Source organism: Epinephelus moara, chromosome 10 (genome assembly GCF_006386435.1).
Source record: "Epinephelus moara isolate mb chromosome 10, YSFRI_EMoa_1.0, whole genome shotgun sequence".
NCBI lineage: Eukaryota > Metazoa > Chordata > Actinopteri > Perciformes > Serranidae > Epinephelus > Epinephelus moara.
In genome coordinates this window covers 25,444,157-25,468,294 of record NC_065515.1, presented here as the reverse complement: position 1 = coordinate 25,468,294, position 24,138 = coordinate 25,444,157, and the positions used below count along the sequence as shown (strand labels likewise).

The window sequence follows — 24,138 nt, the reverse complement described above, 5'->3', positions numbered from 1 at the left end:
ATAAATCAGGGACTATTAAAATGTTTCAGGCTGGAAGGTGAGCAGGGAAATTTAACATCACCTTGTGATTAGGGGCTCATGAAAACCTTCATTTTGTGTCATGGCTGACCTCCAGATTCAGACAGGTGACGCATTTTCCTCCTCGACCCAGAAACTGATGTAAATGACAGAACATTACTGTCTGGGTCTATGGGTTGGTTGTTTTGGCAGATAACCAGGTTTATCATTCTCTCTGGAGCAGTAATAAAATAGCTCCACATGCACCTGTCTAAGCTGAGAAATCCATCACTACTAATGTCTGCCTCGCTCTGGATCTACAATCAAGACTCTTCCATCTGAGTCAGTGTTGATCATTAATTACCTGTAGTCAGACAGTATTTTATTAGGCACCATCACAATATAACACCACCCACAACACTGGGGACTTGTAAATATATTTAGTTTATTTCTTGTGTGTTATGCCATGATGTTGTAAATTTTATATGCTTGGTTTCCTTTTAAAAAACTGTCTCACTGCATTTTGACTTGTCATAGCAGGAGAAGCATAAGTGTAACTAATTTAATATCAACATCAGTGAGCCAAAACAAACACTACAAGGTCCTGAAACACCTGAATGGAATGTATTAATGCTAATGTTATTAATTACACCTGTGCTTCACAAGTAAAAATGTCATTGCCATGAGAGACTTATGGCCCTGTGCTGACTTGGCTTGACTTGGTTAGACTCAGCGAGTCACCTCAGTGCAGCAGGGATTTGAATCCCCATACAACTGCAACAGGACTACCCATTTGAAAGCGTGACTTTAACTGATGACATGCTGGTCTTGAGTCGAAGATGTCGAAAAGTAGCACCCTTTTCAGCACTGCCCTCTATTGCACTCACTGTGCAATGATCATTGGAAGCCAGCTACTTATCATGAATCTTCAGGCCGTTGTTACGACTTTTCCTGGCTTCTAGCCTGCCGTTTATTGCTTGAAAAACGTCACTGAATGTTTGCGAAGCCCATCTGACGTCATTGTGACCAGCTTGGAGGCGGTTGGGCGTGCTTTGACCCAACTCAAGAGGTGGTCCACTTAGCACAACGCAACACATTCAAACTGGTTATGGAAAGGCAAGTCAATGCAAAATGGTTTGGTTCGGCACAGCCATAGGTGCCAATGAAAAAGCACTGTAAATGTGTGGTTTTGTTTGATTTCGTCCATTTAGTTATACTTGGCCCAGTTTATTCAGCAGTAAGATTGGATGCCCTGTTTGAACTTTGGATTTTCTCCATAGAGTAATGGTGATAATTTGGTTTAACCCGCTGAATTTTCTACAAATCGTTGAAGGTATTTGGTCCCTCATGCTAAAAATGTCTTCACTTCAGTCCAGTGGTCTTTGACCTACTATTGTACTTCAGCAGTAGATCTCCTGTGAGCCGAATCATTTAGGCTAAATCAAAAAGGCTCATGTGAAAATTGAAGACATTACTGAGCAGCTATTTGTGCTGAATATGGAATACCTTGCATGACTCTACTTGAACCTGTTATTACTTAAAGTAGTTACTTGTAAGCCAACAAGACACATTGACAGAACACCAGCAGTGATGTGTGATCTTCTTGACTGAATTTCTCTTCAGCACTAAAGATCATGTCTGTCTCAGTGTTAGTTTTTAAAGGTCATTTATGTGGATAAATTTAACTAGATTGTGATGAACTGTTTCCCTGTCAGGTTTGTACACGTAACTCTAAAACCACTGGCTGACGAGGCCACACTGAAATGCAGATTGTGAAATCAAGGATGATACCATCACTTTTTTTTAACCCATATAAGTAGCTTGTCTGCACCAAGTCATATTACCCTGGAAGAAATTGGTCAAGTGTGACGTACAAATGTTTTATGCTATGTATAAAGCCCTGCTTGGACTTTGAATACAGACGGTATTTGTCAGTGCCTGTGATTTTATGGCATCTACAAAGGGGCTAAAATTGGCATGTCCACCTGGATGTAGTATTTCCATCACTGCCGATCAGCGCCAGAGCAGATAAATACCCGTCACTACTGCAGAGTCATTTGACCTGGTAGTGAATGCAGATTGTAACCTTTACCATTAAATGAAAGAAAAAGCCAGATGTTAGTGGGTGTTGGTGTTTTACTGTCCAGTGGGAGAGGGGCTTATGTTCAACTTTTTAACAGTCAGGACAGGAAATGGTATCATTCACAATTTCTTGAAATGCAGGTGTTGTGATTGCCATGGCAACCCTGAACATTTTCTTTCCATAATACTTTGATGATTGAATTAATCAACATTCTGCAAAGACTACTTTTTTTTAAGTCAAACATATCATCAGTGTATGTAATATTGTTGCTGAACACAAAATGCCATAAAAGAGCCCAGAAGCCTCAATAAAATACAGGAGAACGTGATCAGGAAAAAAATGTGCGAAAGATTAAACAAGAATGAGAATCTGACATGTACTATGTGATACACATTAAAATAGACACATTTTGTCCCGGTGGCAGCTTCATTATAGCTGGTCTGCTTAATTGGCACGAATGGCATGTAGCCACTAAAAGCTTTTAGTCTGACTGTGTTCTCTTTAAAGTGAGGAAGTGCAGTCATGGTACAGAACATAAAGAGGTGTAAATGTTTGAACTCTTTGGTAACCTTGTGATAATAATAATGCAATAGTTTGTACATTCCCAGCGGGAAAGTACTTTTGCATTCAGCGTCTTTTCACCGATCCACAATTTTGACAGTTTTTGTCGATGTAATCCCGGAGCGTTGATAACAAAAGGTCTCTGCTCTGCAACACCTGCAACAAAAATCTATCTCTATAAAGGAGCTCTGCCAATATTCTTCCTCAGGAGATATTTTTCAGTTATTGGATCCGAATCTTCTGCATTCCTCCTGATCTAACCTCATTGTCTCTGCTTCTTTCTCTTGCTGTCTCCCCACAGAGGATTTTCAACTCGTTTGTGTATACTGAGAAGACATCAAACGGGGAAACAGAAGTGCAGCAGGTGAGTAACAAAGGCTTCTCCTTTCCTCTGTGTGTGTGTGTGTGTGTGTGCGTGTGTGTGTGTGTGTGTGTGTGTACCTGCCTGTTTGTGCATGCATGTACCACGGTTGGTGTCTGTTTGTGGTCTTGTGTAGTGTTCAATTCAGCAGCATTGAGCAGACACACTCACACTCGCCATCAGAGGAAAAAGGGGGTTTATTAAAATTCTGCGGCTGCTGTCTCATTGGCTTTGAAGTTCTCTGTCTGTTTTTCCACTTGTCTATGAGCTGTCTCTCCGTCTCTCTCTCTTCCTCTGCTCACAATGTGAGTGCAGAGCTGCAGTCAGACAGAATAAGACGCCTTGAAGGAGAGAACGGCATCTTTTTGAAAACCAAAATCCACAAGTCAAAGTGTACGTGTGCCATTTTGGCCCTGGAATGGAAAAAACACTATGCTCAGAATTTCTGGCGTCTTGGGTCAAGTCAAACATGATTGTGTGCAGGGCATGGCATATGTGTGTGTGTGTCTACTCATGCGTCAGGGATCTTGGAAGAGTGACGGTAAACACCAGACTGGTAAACAGCCACTAGCAAGAACAGACAGGTGGATGTTTGTTTGCATTTCTCCTGTGACCGTGCTTCTGTGTTTTCATCAGCGTATCCATCTGTGTCAGTGCATGTGTGTGAAATATATAATAACTCTCACCTTGCAGCTATTTACTATTCCAGAGGCAGATCCAAATTGGCCTTAAAGCGTTGCTGTTTCTTCCTCTCAATAGAGACGTAGCCTTTTCCTCGCTAACCTGCACAAAAAATAATGTTTATACAACCCCTGGTGTTTCCAGGCTACAGAGAGTTCATCATGATAATTGTAACCTGTTGTGCAAGTCCCACTTTGTGGATACAGGTCTGAAAGAATTTCCTTTCACAGAAACCTCAGCTACAGTACTAAGTCTCAGATTTTGAACTGGCATCACATGGATCAATTGTATGTTAATAAGTGCCAGTCCCAGAGCAGTGCTGACTTCACGTCCTGGCTGGAATACTTTTAAAGCTCATAGAGTGCCCATACATTCTAGCTGCAACCCTTCTGAGTCGCACGCCAACTAATTCAGATGACAGCTCTGGCATAGTTGGCTTGCGTGCTCTCTCTGGGCAGAGGGGCTGTGTCCGTGAGCCAAAGTGAGACTCAATTAGGAGGAGTGGCTCTGCAGCGAGGGAGAGAGGGCAAGGAGCTCCAGAGAAGAGCCACTGGCCCCAAAGATGAGCTTCTCCTCAGGAAATTCATTATTCAGAGAGATGCGCAGACATCTGTCCCATTCTAATGACACAAGCGCTCCCTTCTTTCTGTCTCTGTGGTTGAGTCTGTTCCAGTCTATTCTATTGTTTAACCCAGTGGATATCTTGAATTGAAACTGCTGGCTGCTAATGTTTTCATGCCGGTTCACCATTCACATGCATGCAGTTAGGACTCTCTCGAATACCATTTTAGGGGCTTTAAAGCTTCACTTATAACTACCTGCGAATATTAAAAGCTTCAAATGGACGTGACACGACTTGGGAGAGAGTAAATGTCACAATCATATTAGTGTACAATAATCAACCACCTGCAACAGTGACAACTTTAGTAGGACTTAGTGCTGCTGCGTGTATGTGTGAGAGAGAGTGATAAAAAGACAGAAGAGAGCGTGGAAGGTGGACTATTGCAAGCAATGTTTTTTTAAGTTAATAACACTTGCAACTACTTGCCACCTATTTCCAATTTCCTCCACCACCAAAACAAAAATTTAAGCATTTGAATACTGATTTGGACATCGATTCGGGTCAGCGCTACCTGATGTCTTAGCAATGGGTTGTGTTAACAAGTAATATCCCAGAGTGCTATGAGTTATAATAAAGACTTAAATATAGATCAAGCTTCACAGAGCTGAAACAATCCATTAAAAATAGTCCTTGATTGGGCTCCAATACTGAGGGAGCAGATCAACATGGGATACTAACAAGTAGGGTGCTTTCACACCTGCCCCGTTTGGTTCGGTTCAGTCGGACCCACGTTTGTTTATCCCCTAAGAGCAGTTTGTTTGGGCAGGTGTGAACACAGCAATCGCACTCAGGTCTGCACCAAAACAACCAGACTGAGACCTTCTTGAAGAGGTGGTCTTGGTCCGGTTACAAACGAACTCTGGTGCAGTTCGTTTGTGGTGAGACTGTGTTCCGACCTCGATCTGACCCTAATGCAGTCTCATTACACATTGTTTGGGTTAAACATGAGCATGTTACAGTCCTGGAGGATTATTAATGTGCTGCCTCCTCCTGTACTGCCTTAATATGTGCATTCAGCACATCCAATGCATCAAAACATTGTTTTCTAGTTCGAGCCGCGCCTTGTTTTCAAACTGTATGGTTTACCTAAAATGAACAATGACGACAGCAGTATAGTCCACGATGACCAGCGCTAAACTCAACCTCCATTGTGACATTAGAAAGTGTTGCATTTATCTTGGAGGTGTACTCTTCTTCAACGTTATTTTTACCTCCTGGATTTTTCCCGCATGAAAACTCAGACCAATCAAGAGCATGCAAGGCATTTGATCTGGTCTGCTTGTAAATGCTGCCGTGAGAACACAAACCAACTCAGGCAATTATACAACTTTATAACAAAGCAAGTCCCTGATTCGGACCAAAGCAAGACAACTCTAGGTCTGAAAGCACCCTTAATGTTAAATCACACTGCTAACTTGGCCAGGTCAATCCTGCAAAAGATCATTTTAATCCCGGTGAGGCCTTTTATCTGTTAAATAATTTTAAAAATCACCTTTTCACAAATTCTAGAGGTTGACATGACGTTCTCAAACTAAGGCTTGTAGGGCAATCGCTCTGAAAAGTGCATACTTGACAAATGTTAGATGTTTCGTATAGAAGTAATCAACTCATCCATATTTACATCCTCATAGGAGTGGTAGTAAATCACAGAAAAGGACATTTTGAGCCCATAGAAATAGTTCAGCTGAGTTAATAGAAAACGCTACATCAGTTCAGTATACTGCTCTATCTTTGTGTGTGAGGGAGTGTTGCGGCTGTCACTCACAGCCCAGGTAGATAAACTCTTCACAAGGTGACATTTAAGAAGTGGAAGGGAAAGGACAACCAGAAATGGTTCCATTCAAGTGAGAAATTACATTTTTTATTATTTCCCCCTTTTTCAGGTCTGTGCTGCTGACATGTTGTGTTCACCATTTTATCTGTTTACTGCATTTACTCCTTCATTGAGGATATCAGTTGTGGCATAAGACCACTAATTCTTACAATATGCAGATTTGGTCAGTCCTAAACATCTCTGATTTTGCCTTATAAATCTAAATATATGTTATTTTTCTCAACACATAATATGAAATTCTGCAAACAGTCAACAGCATCAGCTTGATATTAAATGAACAGTTTGTGGTATTCAGCTGTAATAATTTATGTTGTTGTACTGCACATTTTTTTAGTTCATTCCACACAATAGCATTGAGCTTTTTCAAAACCGGTAGATTCCTCTCATGTTGGTATCATGGTGTTCTCTTTTGATCATGCTTTTACCGTGACATTTCCTCCATTGTTACCTGACACTGCTTTTCACAACAGACTTGTGAGCAGGAGTTTTTTTTCCATTTAGTACTGAAAGACATTTCCTATTTTATCAAATCATGTTGACGAGTTCACATCACCATCATCAGAGCGAACAAACTCAGCAGTGTGGAAGCATAATAAACCTTTCTGGCAGTCATTGGAAGCAGCACATCCTCTTCTCACCAGTGGAAATGCACTTACTCAGTAACAAAGATTCAAGGAGAAGAAGGACATGTGCAGTCAGGTTTCTTTTCTTAGTTACCAAGTGTCCCTCTTATACTCATCCCTATATATACCTCATCCCAATGCAAGCCTCGGTCTCACCATAAACACTACAGCCAGTGACTGTGGTCGAAGGCCGGCTGGCAAACCTCAACACTACCAACACATGAAGTCAGGGTGCACCCGTTCCACTCACTCCAGTTCTGCGGCTGAACCAACCCCACTGGGTGCTGTAAACCCTAAAAGCTGGTCGGATGGGTCAGAGAGTGGAGAGAGGAGCCCTGTGTTTTGGAGAGTGTGGTTAATCTGCACAGCGCAGGTTTGCTTTGGCTGCACTGTGGCAGCCTGTAACTGAAGCTTTAACTTGCACGGCTAGAAGTTTCTGGTTTCTCTTAAGTCACTCTGTTAAAAGCCAGGTCTTACTTTCTCCTTCTGTCTCACTGTCCCCTCCCAGCTATGGAAACACTCCTCAGCTGAACACTGGCCCATTTTCCTCCTTTTTAATACAAAGTCTGCTGCAGCTAATTGCCACGCTGCCATGCATGGATAGTACTGTATGTAGGGGGGGAGGACCACGTTTGTGTGTTTAACTTTATGTCCGTGTGTGAGAGCGCACATATTAGTGTCTTGGTGTGTGTGTGTGTGTTGGTTGTGGTGGGGTAGGAGTAATTGTGGGCTGTGCCTCAGGCCCCTGTTAAACCCCTAATAGGAATAGCGGCCGGCTGATTAGGTGTACAAGCGGTCAGTGGGTCGCGGTACGTTTCCCTGTTCCTGGCTTGAATCGCAGCCTTTTTGCAGGCACCGGTAATTATGGGATGTGAACAAAGGGGTTCCAGTTACTGTGGAAATAAGCCTTTTTCTGTATTCAACAAGGCTGAGAAGGTAACTTACAATGGCCTCGGAAAGTATTCAGACCACTGCCACTGACTTTTTTGTGTGTGTGTGTGTGTGTGTGTGTGTGTGTGTGTGTGTGTGTGTGTGTGTGTGTGTGTGTGTGTGTGTNGTGTGTGTGTGTGTTATTGTAACCATCAGTGCATACATACCTTGTATGTGTGCCTCATGAGAAACTTAATTTACACCTGTATTCTGACACTTTAATGCAACTATCTGAATTCAGATCAACGGCAAAAAAGTATTGAATCAAATCAATTTGCTGAACAAAAGCCTATGTTGCACCAACAAATAAAATAACAATATGAAAACCAAATCATAACTTATCAGCACACAAAAATAAAATACTCGAGTTCTGAAGATTGATTAAAAATGAATAAAGAGGTTAAAAAGATATTGAATTGAAAAAAGTATAGACTTCCCCCTCATGCCAGGAAGAAACAAAGTGTTACTAGTAAAAATCAATCATGTCTCACTAACTAACATATTTAATGTAGTAAACATACATTTTTGATAAGTAGCTACACAATAGCACCTCAAAACATCCCGACTCTGCGCTCACACCATCATTCAAATATTTCACAGATTTTAAATGTCAAGGTAATCCCAAAGTAACAAGCTCTAACTAGTAATTAATTCTTCAGCAGATCTTGAGTAAACCAGTGGATCATGTGACAGCTTTCAAGTTAAGCGGATAATCTGTAACAGACAACACGCATGTGATGTTTCAGATTAAGTGGATGCAAGTTTCTCACAATTCCCACAACATCCTTTCAAGGCAAAATAAAGCAACAACAGAAACCTGTTGTGAAGCGGTGGTGGTGGTGAGGCGCTGATTATTAATGTCCCCCAGGAGACGGTTGCAGAGCTGGTTATTAGTTTCCCCAAAGGAGCTGGAACCCTATTTTAAAAGAGCACTGTGAGATGTGTGCTCAACCAGAACCCAGTCCTTCAGAGGTAGAAAAACAAAGTATAATGTATGCATGTCCAGGGTCCTTCATTAAGGACCCCAGTAAACACTGATTGAATTAGCTGTTTCGCCTTTGTTTAGAAACACCATTTTCTGCTTCCTGCCCTCCGGTTTTCATGCATTTTGAAGGCACATTTTCTCTCTTTAAATGAAGAGAAACTGTTGTTTTAGGAGCAAGACAAATGGTTGATGGTGTATTTAAAATTTGGATTGTGCAAGGCTCTCAATATATCTCCATAACTGCACTGCACATAAGATAGCATGCGCGTTGATAAGAGCTAGTTTTAAGCACTGGTTCTTTTCCACAAATATTTCCAACACCTCTGCTCCCACCTTTTACTTTGTGTTGGCCCTGCGATGTATTATAGGTTGGATTTTCTTATTAAATGATGAAGGTTGTGCTGTGTAGAAATGGAGAGTGGTTTTTGTTCTTCACCCTCAGACATCCATCATCCGGCTCTGCTTTTAACACTGATGGATTTCACACTAAGTGCAGCCTGATTTCTGGGCGTCTTTGATATTGCTCAGCTTCATTTGTGATTATTGAATTGTGTGTGTATGTGTGTGTGTGTGTGTGTGTGTGTGTGTGTGTGTGTGTGTGTGTGTGTGTGTGTGTTTACACATGGACATTACATATTCAGAACAGAGGAAACATTTGTCAGTTTCGCAGTTTACCTGGACATCTGTCTATATTAACTATTATCATCCAAATTAAGATATTATGAGTTGGGGTTAAATTTCCGGCAACCTGAGGACAGAGACAGCGCTGTGTGCTTTGCCTGCACCAATGTATAGTTCTAGCATTACCCTAAGATCCATCACATCATTGTTGCAGCAAAAATGTAGAAGTTGGCTATTTATAGTCAAAACTTAAAGATAGAGAAAAAAGCAGAGGTCACAGTGACAGGAAGCTTGTCTCAGAACAAAGCAGCGAAAAGACAGAGAAGGAAATGCACTTGAGAAGCAAGCAGCAAAGAAATTAAATTAAGGTCTTAAAAAAAGAAAGAAAACTAGTGGGAGAGCAAACCAGAAACATATTGAGAAAGCACCAACTGAAGTACAGTGAAGCCGACAGACAGAAAAAGCTTTTATGTCATAAGAGAGGAGCTGGTCTAGGTCAGTTTCTGTATTCAGCTGTATTTATATGCATATAGCCGACTGTAATGAGTTAGCAGGGGAGGGAGAGAACAAATGAATGGAAATGCTTGAAAGTAAACCTTTATGACCTGCAGGAATATAGTTAAATACACAGCTAAAATATTGTAACATTGAGATAAACACTATAAGCGTTTGTGTCCTTACCTAAGCCACAAAAATAACTCTTATTACAAAAATACCAACAAAACAAAATCAGAAATTTTGAACTGAAAGACTTCTCCTTTATAAAGCACAGTTTACACAGATGTGCTATTGGTGTGCCACACCTTGCAACCACATTGACAAAACCTAACTTGTAATCACCACTTTTATTAGGTGTCAATACCACATGATTAGTGTTTTAAAAGGCTTCTGTGCACGCTTGTGTAGATCCTTTGTGCAATACTTGTAGTATTTTGGCTACTTTAAAATTTAGTTTGGCACGTTTTAGGCAGGCTGGAGGCGAGATAATTTCCCATTTAGCCTGAAGAGCAGGCACAGTGCCAAGATTTCAATTTTGGACGAGCTAAAGTAATGTTGTCTGGGCCCTTTAATTACAGACATTAATAATGTTTCCCTTCCTTTGACGGTTTTCAACTGGTAGTCTGGCTAAAACAGAAATGACTGGTTGATTATGACATTTTTTGAATCTTATTCCTAACATTTTCAATGTTGAGATAGCTTATTATTTACCTGCGGCAGGAAATGCATTTGCAGCCTTGATATTAGACAGTTACAACATCTGTATTCTCAACCATCGATACACACATCATACTACACGGCTACAAACCAACAAGCTGATTTGACATAATGTTTATCCAAAGAGTGTTCCAACTAGTTCTGCCTTACTGTGCTTTGATTGGCTGTTCTTGCTGCTAAACGTTTCCTTGTGATTGAATGCTAGCTGCAGTGGTTTTTGGCCTGATGCGATTGGTCCAGCTTTGTACCATAACAATGTGGGCAGTATGTGTAAATGAACTGAGGTTAATTTTGCTATATCTTACCAGCGCCCAGATCTATCTGCTCATCTCTTAGCTCAAATCCTGTGGATGATGCGTTTCGCTGGCTCTAGGTTTGTTGGTCGAACTATAGATAGTACTTCCGCATTTTTGTATGCCCACCAGAACAGACACAAAAAGTATAGAACCAGGTGAAAGAGAGAGACCCACCCCTCCTCACTGTCTATCAAACTGTAAAACTGTGACCGTATTGCCTGTTTCTCACCTGAATGATCAAACAGTAAAACTAGGCAGTGCTGATCAGTTATGAACAGGAGTATTACCGCATTGTTGATTTCTGGTCTAAAATGTTTTTAAAAACATATTTTAGCTCACAGTTTAAAGTGTAATTTTAGGTTGTTACAAGCTGGCCACCTTTTTGTTTCCTTTGGAAAAAAACGGCCAAGCCTGAATTATGTCACCCACCAGCGGGAGCATTTATTGGTCCAGTGCAGCGCAATGTGTTCTGATAGTTGTAGGTTTTCTACCTCTTGAGCAAAACACAAGGCGACAGTCCTTTTTCTCTGTTTTCTGTGGTCATTTAGCTCCAATTTCAAGAGTGTTAGTGTCTTTCTACTGCATAGACAGCCCAGTTTTATGATCTTATCTTTTAGTTTTTTAGATTTTTTTTTCTTTATTTTGTATTTAACTGTTAATTTGTATCATTAAAAATAAAAGTTAGAAAAATGTATCTTCTCCCAGTCATTGTTGATGGGCCAGTTGTACAAGTGAGCGGGGTCCAGGCCCATTAGGTCGAACCCGCAGTGCTGTGCCTGCTGGAAAGAAAAGGTTTTTTGAAGTAAAACTGATTTTTAGGATGTCAGAAATAAATTCAGGTGTTTTGACTAATGATGTGTCTGTGTTTCCTTTGTGCAGTTGGCCAAAAAGATCCGTGAAAAGTTTAACCGCTACCTGGATGTGGTGAACAGGAACAAACAGGTGGTGGAGGCCTCGTACACCGCTCACCTCACCTCTCCGCTCACTGCGATACAGGACTGCTGCTCCATACCTGCATCTATGATGGAGTGAGTAACACACACACACACACACACACACACACACACACACACACACACACACACACACTCTCTTCTCTTGTCTTTTTCTCTCTCATAACCCTTGCACACACATCTCAGCAGGAGGTTTATTCTCTGTCTGTAAACCCACCTCCCACTGTTTGCACCTGTGCTCTGCTCTCTATACATTGCTCTGTGCTTCAACTACACACACAAATCCCCATCGCTCCCTTGTTTGAACATGTTATGATCATCCTTTGGATTACATCACATCATTTACAGCCTTGAGCAGCACTGGCACGCTCTGAAACTTGGCAGCGTTTTTAAACTCTATCCCAATTTCAGAACCTATTCAAGCATTTAGTAGTTGTGCCAGTTGTTGCTTTTACTGCAGTGCACCTTGACATTAAAAAGTTTTATGGTACTTGGAGCCCAGGAAGGCAGGAAGATATTCAGCTTTTCATGGGTAATGAATTTTTTTTTGAAAGCCTGGAGATTTGATGGCTGTGTTGGCATAAACTTATATTCCCTAGATTTTTGATCTCATCATGAAATTATAAAACTTCTAAACCTTTTGCAGCACAAATGCGACAGAAATGTTTCTCACGACAAAATGGCACAAAATTCAATTTCAATGTGTTATCTTCATTGTGTTTTCTTTGTGAAAAGGGCGCCCACATGACAAAAAAGTAAATTTTCCTGAAACTGGATGTGAGACTGAATGTGCCAGATTTAAGTCCTCCACTAAGAGAGTTTAAAATTGCCCCTGCCTATAGTGCAGCAGACCCAGCTTTTCAGCCAATCACCAACTCCAGCAGGCGAAAACACAGTTCAAAGCTGAGAGCTGCTTTCAGTTCTAATCTACAGAGCAGCAGCTGTCTCTACCCTTCATCCCCTCTCTCTCCATTTCTGTCTATCTCCCTCCCCTTTATCAGCCGATGTAACCAGTTATTGCTCTCTGAAGTTTTCGCGCTGCAGACTTCACAGGCTGCAAGGTCACCTGTCTTTTCTTCAGTCGTGCAGAGAGGAGGCTGCCTGGCTCAGGGCCACTGGCCACCTGTAGCCGATTCATGCACGCGACATACTAAACGTACATTCAACAGTTGTTCCCACGCAGACATGTTGTATTTATGTTCCAACATGTGCACTCTAAGCCCAAGTTTAAAATCATGGATTTAGAGCTTTGAGAGACAGTTTTAGGCAGAAATTGCTGAGAAAAATGATATAAGACCCGGGTAGGAAGGATGGAATGATGCAGGGGGAGTCACATGGGTGGTGGTGGTGGTGGTGGTGTTGGGGGGGGATCGACATACCAAACTGAAGCCGAGTCTGACAGATCCCTGAACTTCAAAGGATCTTCCTCCAGGGAGGAAAAAGGCACGGAGTTCTCTTGCTTCATTTTTGGGGTTTATGCAGGATCGTGAGATACTTTAAGGAGAAGTATGCAGAATTATTGATCTCTCTCTTTTTGAGCACTCTGCAATAAGGAAGCTAGCTGAAGAACCAGGAACCTCCCAGGTTGGATTAGATTAAAATATATTGTTACAGTTTGTCTAAAACTGATGGGAACTATAGTTTTGAATGATAACACAATCATTGTCGGTGAAGATTCTCAGTCATCCAGGTCATGGTAATCATAAGTGCTATATCGTAGACAACTGGACTTGCTTTAGTCTCTTGAAGACATTTCGCCTCTCATCCAAGAAGTGTCTTCAGTTCTAACGGACTGGTGCGGAGTCGCAGGCTTTAAACTTCATGTGGGTGTGCCTGCATCTTAGATTGAAACGCAGGTGGTTAGAGTTAAAGAAGCCTCTTGGATGAGAGGCGAAAAGTCTTGAAGAAACTGAGGCAAGTCCAGTTGCCTATGATATAGCACTTATGATTACCATGACCTGGGTGAATGAGAATCTTCCCCGACATGTTGCCAATCATTTTATGAAGAATGCCCTTCGACTGGTATGAGAATTCGAAAGAATATCTAGGAAGCTGGCTGATTACAGGAACCACCTGCATTTCAATCTGAGATGCAGGCACACCCACATGGAGTTTAAAGCCTGTGACTCCGCATCAGTCCGTTAGAACTGAAGAAGCCTCTTGGATGAGAGGCGAAACGTCATCAAGAAACGCAAGTCCATTTGCCAACAATATGGCACTTATGATTAACAGAATCATTGTTGTTCTTAAAATGATTGTAAAAACCATACCAGTAATTTCGGGGTGCTGATTTTTCAGACGATATCAGCTTATTGCAGAAGTATCGGCATGTGAGTATGTTGGCTGATTTGGAATAAGAACTTATGGTATAGAAATGACAAAGATACTTGCTTAAAATGTTAATGCATGCTGTGTTTTCTTGGGGTGGGGGATATCGGCTTATGTGACTATTTGATTTTTGTGATTCTCAAATACAACTACTGGTATTAGCACACAGAATATAAAAAGATAACGGACATAGCCACTGTGACGTCAACGATTGGTTTGTGACTCAGATATTGAAGTCTCTATTTCGGCATATTGGCTGTCGCCATCTTGAATTTTTCAATCCGGAAGTGACCATAATTGGACAAGAGGCTGGAGGCACTCAAAGCCCCCCCTTTAATTATGTGGAACTTTAAGACTTTAAGCCTTAAAATTTTACTGGGTGAGTTATATAGTTACATATGAGTAAGGAATTAGCCATAGAGACCAAAATGTTTTTTTGACCAAACTGTAAATGTGTGTATTTCCCCTGTAAAAGTTGGGCATTTTAGTTGGGTTTGAGTTGCTTTTGGAGCCAGCCTCAAGCGTTGATTAGCAGAGCTGTAGTTTTTGGCACTTTAGTGTTGGCTTCGTCCTTCATCCACAGAGGTTACTGCTTTCATTATCCCCAAAAGTTCACCATCAGTCAAGCCCTAATGGTAAATGTTTAAACATTATCAGCAAATATTTCAAGTTCAAGCACTCTACAGCTGTGTTAAACCATGTCAATCCAAGGAATTTTGTTGCATCTCACTGTAAAGCATTGCAGTTAAACAAGGCATATAGTTAGAGAGAAAAATATTTTAAAAAAGAAGAAAAGAAAGTAGACGGTCATAAAAAAAAGTAATATCGTGTTCTTGGTTTAGTAGGATCCATGCCAGTATCAGGACAGGAGTTCAGCTCTCTGTACTCCACTTCAGAGTGTCCTTCATTAGTCTCAGGCATCAGCTGCTTCTGGGGGTCTCAGTCAGGTCAGCCAGTTTAGAGGGGGATCAGGTGGTTCACAGGGTGTCCATGTCTGTTAGCCATCAAGCTAGCAGGCTATCATTTCACAGGGAGGCCACCGAGGGCAGTGCTTAGCGCCTAGTGGTATGCTTTAATCACTGCTCGGTCTCAACGACAGACTGTACCTGAAAATAGAAAATGTATGTGACTTGTAGAGTTAATGTGTGTGTGTGTGTGTGTGTGTGTGTGTGTGTTTATATTTTTAACATGCAGTCTCCAGGTGCTCATTTCAACAGTTCCACTGCTATGCAGTTGTAAAAGTGAGAAGTGTGCTTGGGAGCAGCCCAGACCATGCCATTTAATGGTCTTATTTCACCAGTAGTTCTAGAGGAGATAAGCTGCAAATGGACCGTGCAAGGAATATGCTACTCATATGATCCCGGAGAGGTCTTTAAGGAGGTAAACAAACAAGTGCCTTAACAAAACAGAAGAAGAGAAAGGTATAGGGAAGGTAGAGCGTAAAAAATACAACATTGTTAGGTGTTGCTAAAGATGGCCAGTTCACTCTACCTCCCTGCAGACATGCCCACGTCAGTGTTTGACCAGCATCTTGTTAAACCTCAGTGCAAAGTTTGCCCTTTTTCCACATGACTTAGCCTAAAGATAATGAGGTAAAGATGGTGCTAAATGAAAAGTGAAGGCACCGAAGTTATCACAGTATATTCGAGGGAAATATGAATGTTTGATCCAAAAATTCACGGCAATCCATCCATTTTACTCATAACCACCCTCATGGTGCTGCTTTACATAAAGTCTATGCCCATTACTACCTTTGTTATCTCCACAACTTTGTTCCTAATGTAACAGATACTGATCCATCTTCATAAATCAGGATTTGACTTTTTAGTACCATGAGATATGCACTTGAAAGATCCCAGAAAAGTAATTGGTATCATATCCTTCTCTAATCTATGATTTCATTTTTTTTAACACTAGAAATTTTCAGAAAGCTTTCACACACTGCAGTATGTCATTGCGACCACTGAGATGTGTGAGTGAAAAGGGCTCCAACTCCTACAACACAAAACATATCTATGATAGGTAACATTAGGGCTGTACCCAAAATTATGGCAGTCAAATCAGATTTGTCCGTTTGATATGAATAATTGACGATTTAAGTTTTTTTTTTTTTTTTTTTTTCATATAAAGTTCTAAAGTTTGAACTGAACGTTCAGTGTGACAGCAGCATTCATGTAACATCGTAAACAAGCTAACAACAGATCGGAAATGTGCAACACTTTATGCCGACACTACATATCAAACAAAAGCCAGAGACTGTGTCGTATTAAGTATCTGTGAGCTGTAAATTCAACACTTCCAAGCAGTTGAAAGAAGATAATGTTATCTTGGAGCTTTACGGTGGAAAGTTTCAAAGCGTTTCTTTCGCAGTTCTTTGTACCAAAGAGTAGTGTAAAAGTGAAAAGCGCTCACTCCATAGCAACATCTGGGGACCAGCACATCCCCAGAAGTACACTGCACAGCACACTGACTAGCAAAAAGAAAAACTTGAAGCAATCTCAGACAACTAAGGGGTCTCCAACTGATGATTCGATTCTCCGACTTTCAGGGAGCAGCCCTAACTAATATTCAGTGATTTAATTGCAGGTTTTTAAATCACAAGTATTATATGTTTATTGGTTTGCACACCTGCTTTTACTGCATCCTGACATGACAAAGTCACCCGCATGAGGATGGGCCGCTGAACAGAACACCAAATGCCTAACATAATGTCATAATATCATCCGAGGGATAGTATTGCAGAATTTCCAGTAGCTTCACCCATAAATTAAACATAAAGATTAAAGACACCATAGTGCTAATACAGAGCTCCTGTTTCTTAAGAGGAATTCTCACCAGCTGAGCTATTGGCAGATTTACAGCCCAGATCAAGAGTATATGTGAGCAGCTACCAAGAGTTCGAGCTTCAGATCAAGCTGATCTTCTGGCTGCTCAGTCAGCACTGTGATGATACCTCTGTTTGCATATTAGAAAAGGAGATGGGGAAACACCAGGCAGGTTGGGAGGGGTTTGTTTAAGTGACCATAGCAGGTGTAAACATTTCTTCTCTCTGTCCACATGCCTCTGTTAATGTCAACCTCCATCTCTTTCCTTCCTCGCTCTTCCTCCATCTTTGCCTCCCTTAAATTTTCCATTTATTTATTATTCCTTTTTGTCTCTGTTTTCCTGTCTTAATATACTAGCTTCCTCTTCACCTTCTTTTTAACCCTTCCTTTATTTTGATTTCCTTCTTCACATCCTTAGTTGATATTTAAGGACAGATTAAGCAGTGAAGAGTTCTTTGGGTCTCCACCATCTGGCCTGTTTCCAGTATTTGTACATCCAATCAGAGTTATGTATCAACAACTGCGGGCATTGTCCAATATCCCAACCAAATGCATAATCAATGGACTATGATAAAATAGAACAAGAGCCAGACGAAGGTGTTGTAAAAATAGCCAAGTATAAAAACAAGGAAACTTGATTCACAGTATAGACTAGCTGTCAAATAAGTTGCATTGTCCTGCATACCAGGAAGGAACAAACTATCATTAGTGAATGAACAACATTGTCTCTATAGGAAGAACACATCAACTAAACATCCACATGAGTTTAAGAACAAAAAGTGAAATACATAACAGTTCATTTAACAGTTACTGTTGTTGTAGTAGCAACATAGTCTCAGACAGCTGGTGTAATGGCTAGTTTTTTTGGTTAACTGATGACAGGAGAGAGGTTGGACTCGAGTCACGTGACTTTGACTCAAGTTAGACTCAAGTCACAATTTCTATGACTTCACACCCAACCTAATAAAATCGAAAAAGACTTGCTACTTGACTTAGACTTCAACACCAGGGACTTCACTTGGACTTGAGCCTTTTGACTGGAAAACACTTCATACCTTCCCCCAAGTTCAGAGATTTAAAAGTATTTTATTTAAAAATTGTGCCACAAACAAATCTATTTCTAGTCATTTCCTGGATCTACTAATGCTACCAGCAAGTCAATCCATAATTCTACAGATTCACTTTGTTTGAACAATCTGACAGCATCCAGTCAAGTTGCAGGAGGGAACCTTGAGGAACTAACGGTATGTTACTGAGCACCAGTTGGTTATACAAACAAAAAAAAAGATTGCAGTAACAACCTGCAAAATGCACAGGTTGAAAATTACAGACAGAGACACAACAACTTCCAGCTTTGTCTGGCATTTGTAGTTGCACAAAGAACAGTAAGTTGAAGCTAATATTATATTTAGGAATATAATATTTAGTTGTTAAAACGGCATTATATTTGGTTTATGACTTGTTTGGCACTCCAAACTTAAATTTAAGGTTGTGGGACTTGCCTGTTTTCACTTCGGATTGAGTGCAAAGACTTTAGACATCTTGTTACTTGCAAAACAAAGACTCGGTTCCAACTCTGGTACCTACAGGTAATGTTCAACTGAAACTAACTGCTGGTAGCAGAGTAACAAAGGTAATTTTGAAAAGTTGATACAACAAAAGGAGCTCATTCTTCAGAGTCTCATTCACCCAGAAGCCCTTGTAACATTCTGTACTTGTTTTGCATTGTGGTACATTTAAGATGCCTGATGACCTCTGAGTTCAAGGGTCACCCTTGGGTCAGCCGGGACTGAGGGGCCCACTGTCTGAATCCCTGTTGGCCCAGTCTGTAATCCGTCCTTTATAATCCCCCAGTTCCAATCCTAGGTGGTCCTACCTTACTTTCTTCATAGTGGGGAGGTTAACAGCAGTGTGAGGGTCTAAAAGAAAGAGAAAATAGAGCAGATGGCAAATATGACATACTGAAAACAGGTTCAGGTTGTCATATAAAAGAATTGGATGATGTTTGGAGGCAGTTATTTCAATAACGTAGCAACATGCATTCCCTCAGTGATGTTATTTCAGCCACTGTTGTAGCATTTGTGTAGGCAGTATTTTCCCACTTGAATAAGTTTCCTTAGAGAGCCATACATTCATTTATGTATAGCTGTACAGTCTAATGCAATGTAATAAAATATTTGAGCCATTATTTAGGCCTAGTGTGTGTTTCAGATTGCATGATTTGCCCCGTTTACACAAACAAGGGAGGCCAGAACATTAGAATCACCTCTCAGTTTAATTCAGTCAATGAGCTGTGCAAATCAGCACAGGATAAAAATCCACTAGAGCCTTTTTCCTCCTTTCTTGTGAAAGTAGCTGCTCTACACCAAACACAATTCCAAAATCCACTCTGCATATTGATATCACAATGAAATCTGTTTGGATAGAGCTTTCTCTAAGCACCCTCCATTCTCCAGCTAGCATGTTGCCTGCTTCACCGCTGCTGTTCACTGAGGGATTGCAAACACATTAGAAAGGGTATTACTCTTGACGTCGGAGCTCCCACAACCGCAAGCCTCTTCAGCGTAATTGTACTCACTGGGCTTTTTGAATGGTGTATGATTGCCTCCTCTGTGGATATACATGGTTCCTGCAGCAGGGTACATGTTAATATAATGGATTTTATAAACAGTGGATGCTCGTAACTGCTCAACACGGCAGGTGCTGCCTTATTTAGAGGTGTCTGCCTGTTTCACTGTGTGCTATAAGACACTGGGCTTCATGTCTTTTTTTCCAGTGTGAGGATTTGTTTCCAAAACTGGAAGAAAAAAGATGTTTTTTCTTTTGCGAAACCCCTTTGGCTTTTCAGAAGTGATTCATCGTATATATTTTAATTTCTTTCTGTATTAAAGCAAAGGAAAAAATCAAAATCCAAAGACTCGTCAATAAATTGTAGTTTGAATCTGTCTCAAGGACACTCACAGGCCCGTTGTCTGTGGGTTGAGTTGTCCTCAGGAATATTTTTAATCACTGCATAGAAAACAAACCCTTTTGGGAGGCATGGTAATAAAGCAAGCATTCCTACATTATTAATATGCATATTAAATGGAAGAATTATTTAAGGCACCATGCATTCAGTCTGGATAAGAGTTTGGTTTTATATTCTTAAAATGAATTTAAGCTTGTGTTGTTGTTCGCGCTTGTGTCTGGTGAGTCCAGCCTATTTGCAAAACAGATTTTTTTTGCCCTCATTAAAATGTTTGATCAGAATCGAAGCCTCCTCTCCCTCTCTCTTTCCCTCTCTCTCGCGTCCTCATATGTGTTTTTGATGTGGAATTCAAAGCGTCTGCAAATGTATTTTTTATCTGGCACACATTTGTGCTGAGCGTCCTGCCCACCGCTTCTATGCAAAGTGGGTTGAAGGAGAATAGTAATGACTTTGGCCTTATGGGACTCTAAATGAGTGAAGTTCAAACGCAGCCTGTACATCACAGCACCTGTCAATCAAGCCGGGCCAGGGCCAGGTCTGCAAGCAGAGGGAGCCAAAGAGTGTGTAGCATGTGTGTGTGTGTGTGTGTGTGTGTGTGTGTGTGTGCGCGCGTGTTTACGTGTGCACATGTGTGTCTGTATGTCGCTAAGCCAGAAGGGGTGGGGGTGGGGGGAGTGGTTTGGGGGGGGTGGTCTAGTTGGAGGGATGGAAGGATCAAAGCAGCCCAGGCTTGGTGCAGTGCAGAACAGGCTGCTCCTCTGCATACCTCCCTTTTAGTCAGCTCTTAACTCCAGAGATACGAGCTCTGGAAACCAGGCTTTACTATCAACACACACACACAAGAAAGAGACTTTAAAATAACACTGCTCATGCTGCTGTGTAACGTTGAAACAAATCACTGAATGAAATGTGATGTGATATGTGTTAATATGTTATATGAAAAGCTACGTGTTAAAGATGTGCTGATGGCAACACGTGTCGCGTTTTTTGACACCTCTTAAACACATTTGCATGTGTGTATGCTCGAGGACAGCAACGTTGCATTACTGGGCCACATCTTTTACTCTACACAAAGCTCCATGTAGGGGCCAGTCACAGCAAGCAACTCGGCCGTGAACTGATATTTTTAAACATACCTAACACATTTGTTCATTATGAGCTCATTCTGATTGCAGATAAAGGCAACACTGTTACAAAGGTTCGCCCTTGTTTAACTGCCATCAGAGATTAACATCAAGGAGACAGATAAGAGTGCTTGTATTGTGTTATTTTTGAGATTACTATCCACAAGTGTTCATATGCTAAGAAACAATTGTAACATGCCTTTGACAAACAGGAGTATAGTATGTGATGCAGGGACCGTTTTCAAAAACAAGCAGAGATATTGCAGTTTGATGATACATTTGTGTTAATATCATAGTTTTTAGATTACTTTTTCCATTGCTGTGCACATATAGTGTCTCACATCCAGCTGACGTGAATTTGCTCCTTGATGCCCAAAAGTAGTTTTAGTAGTAAGTAGAGATTTTGACAAAACATTTTTCCATCTTCATCCGGGTCCTGTATGTGTCAAAACTGTTTTCCTTGTATAACCTAATTTAAGGTGTTTTTTTAACCAACCAAAAATTCACAGTTGAAGCAATGACTAATGACACTGTCTTATTATTAGCATTGTGTTTAGCCAGGGAGCAACCAGAGACCAGGAGCCTGGTCTCATTCCCAACTTGTCACGTAGCGATGCTTGGTCAGTGGCACTCGGTGGCAGACTCTCTACGTTAACATGCACAGTTAAGTCAAGCTACGGTTATAGCTTGACTAGGTCTTTTAAATGGACTGCTGTCCTCATCCCAGTATACAAGCATGGGAAAGGAATCAATTTGTTTACCAAAGTATGACCGAAAGCACTGCGATAGGTGGCAATATGTCCCCTTTCAGCTTGTTAGTATTGGACCTTTTTCCGGTTGACCTATTACGTCACTAACGAAACAATCGCCATACCGTTTTTTCCTCCTACACATGTATTTTAAAATATTTAAGTCTTTCAGCTGACACAGAATGAACTGTGTCTCCTCGTCCCTCCAAAAATGTATGGTTCTGGATGAAGATTTTGCCAAAATGTTACCGGCGTCTTCTTCTGTTAAGCATTTAATGCTATTTGACTTCTGGGTCAAAGCTCAGGGCGGCACATCGGCCATTTTGGGCCTGATTGACTGTAGGGCTGCCACGATTAGTCGACTAATCGATGACTAATCGACTATCAAAATAATCGGTGACTATTTTAGTAGTCGACTAATCGGTTTGAGTCATTTTTCATAGAAAAGTACTATAAAAGTACACTAAAATACTCCTATTGCAGCTTCTTATGTTCAAATATTGGCAGCTTTACACACTCTCCCATGACGGTGAACTAAAACCCTTTGGCGTGAGTACGAAACAAGACATTAGATGACATAATTTTGGAGTTTGGGAGAGACAGGCCGACATTTTTCAACATTTTAACCCATTTTTCGATAAAATGATTAGTCGACTAATTGAAGAAATAATCGACAGGTTAGTCGACAATGAAAATAATCGTTAGCTGCAGCCCTAATTGACTGTATACATGCAAGAGTAATTCAACTCCCAATAGCATTATCTGTGCTTTATCTGGGTGTGCTAGTCTGACTTTGAGAAATTAGATTTTGTTCAATTTCAGGCGGTCTAACATGTTAACATGCTTTTTAAAAGTCCGGTTTTAGTCAGACTAACGCAATAAATTGATTTTCTCTAATGTTATGTAAACATAATGACTGAGGCACCCTTAACAGTGGTATGATAGTTACCAGGCAGTGGCAGTTTCTGACGCTATGGGCAACTAACCTAGTATAAACAATGAGAAACTCAGCATAGTGTCGGGGATCTTCACCTGTCAGCCTGCTGTTTGTGTCCCCTGTGAAACCACAAGTCAGCGGCATTATTTTAATAACAACGTAGTGTCCTAGTACGTGGAGCATACTATACAAATGACGTAAGTGATGTGATCAAAATAGTAACAACCAGAATTATTTTAAGCCCGGCCGTGTTTTTCTGTAAACCTAACCACATTTGTTGTCTACAGTTCAGGAAGTAAACACAAAAACAAAGTTTTTCATATACATTGTAAGATTATTTTTGAAAAAGACTATGCATTTAATGAGTTAAAACTGTACATTCTCTGTGAAAATGTCCAAACGAATGTTCAAAGCTGATGCAGGAGGGTACCTAGTGCTTCATATTTTGATTTGGTTGGACTGAGAATGTGTTGGGCAAAATAAAAACAAAATGACAAAGAGACAGATAATACGAGCTGTTACAGATGATCTGAATCATCCTAGACAGCCCTTCCTACAATCACATTCAGATGTATTCGGGGAACTGGCTATTTGCTTTATTGGGAGAGAAGCTGAATTCAAGCAGTTTTCCATGGAAAATATTATTCACTAGCCATTTACTTCTACTTTAATACGAGGTCTGGGCAACAGATGATAAAGCCAGCGATACAATTCAGTTCAGATGAAACAAGCAGGGCCTATTAGTTTCAACAGATGTTTCATGTAATTGGATTAACTTCCTGGTTTCACATAGATTTCTCCACAGTTTGTGTAAAGCATGTAGATCTCAGTCAATAGCTTCTTCTTTAAGTTCCAACATGAACATTACCGTAAAGTCAGAGGTATTTGCAAACCTGTGAGTTTGGTTTTATTGGAGTTAAAGCTGTGGAGTAGTAAAATGCTGAGAGAAAAGTCTGAGTTGCTCCACCAACAAATGAGTCGGACACGCTCTATAAATTTCTCAAATGTTGCCTGTTTGTGTGTGTTTAGGTTTGATGGAAACTTCAATACCAACGTCTCCAAGACCATCTGCTGTGACAGACTTTCCCCCAACGTCAACAGCCGAGCTTTCAACCCTGGACGGGACCTCAACTCAGGTTTGTCAGACACACACAAAACACACACTAAAAGAGAGGAGAATCTGCTAGAATACAAGCTGACCTGGTTTAACAAATGAAACATGGACACATAGAGTTTTCATCATATAAACTGTGGAATCCATTTCTTTTTACTGAGAACTGAACACCAAATGCTGAATAATTTAATCGCAGTTGCCACGGCAACCAATTTTTAATTAAGAAGTTATATTATCTTTTCTATTTTTCTTATCGTCTGAAAGTTGAAAGGAGAGGACATTGATCTGAGATGGAAATAATTAGCTGTGGGTGTCTGAAGAGATGTTCGTT

At 40.7% G+C, this 24,138-nt stretch overlaps 1 protein-coding gene across 1 annotated transcript in view; it reads left to right on the top strand.

Moving 5' to 3' along the window:
• The window catches only part of cachd1 (cache domain containing 1), a 113,331-nt gene that overhangs the window by 42,245 nt on the left and 46,948 nt on the right, over nt 1-24,138 (top strand). Inside the window, exons 2-4 of the mRNA XM_050055506.1 lie at nt 2,943-3,005; nt 11,689-11,837; nt 23,723-23,829. Of these exons, the coding sequence (XP_049911463.1) occupies nt 2,943-3,005; nt 11,689-11,837; nt 23,723-23,829 (319 nt within the window). The remainder of the gene's footprint in view (nt 1-2,942; nt 3,006-11,688; nt 11,838-23,722; nt 23,830-24,138) is intronic.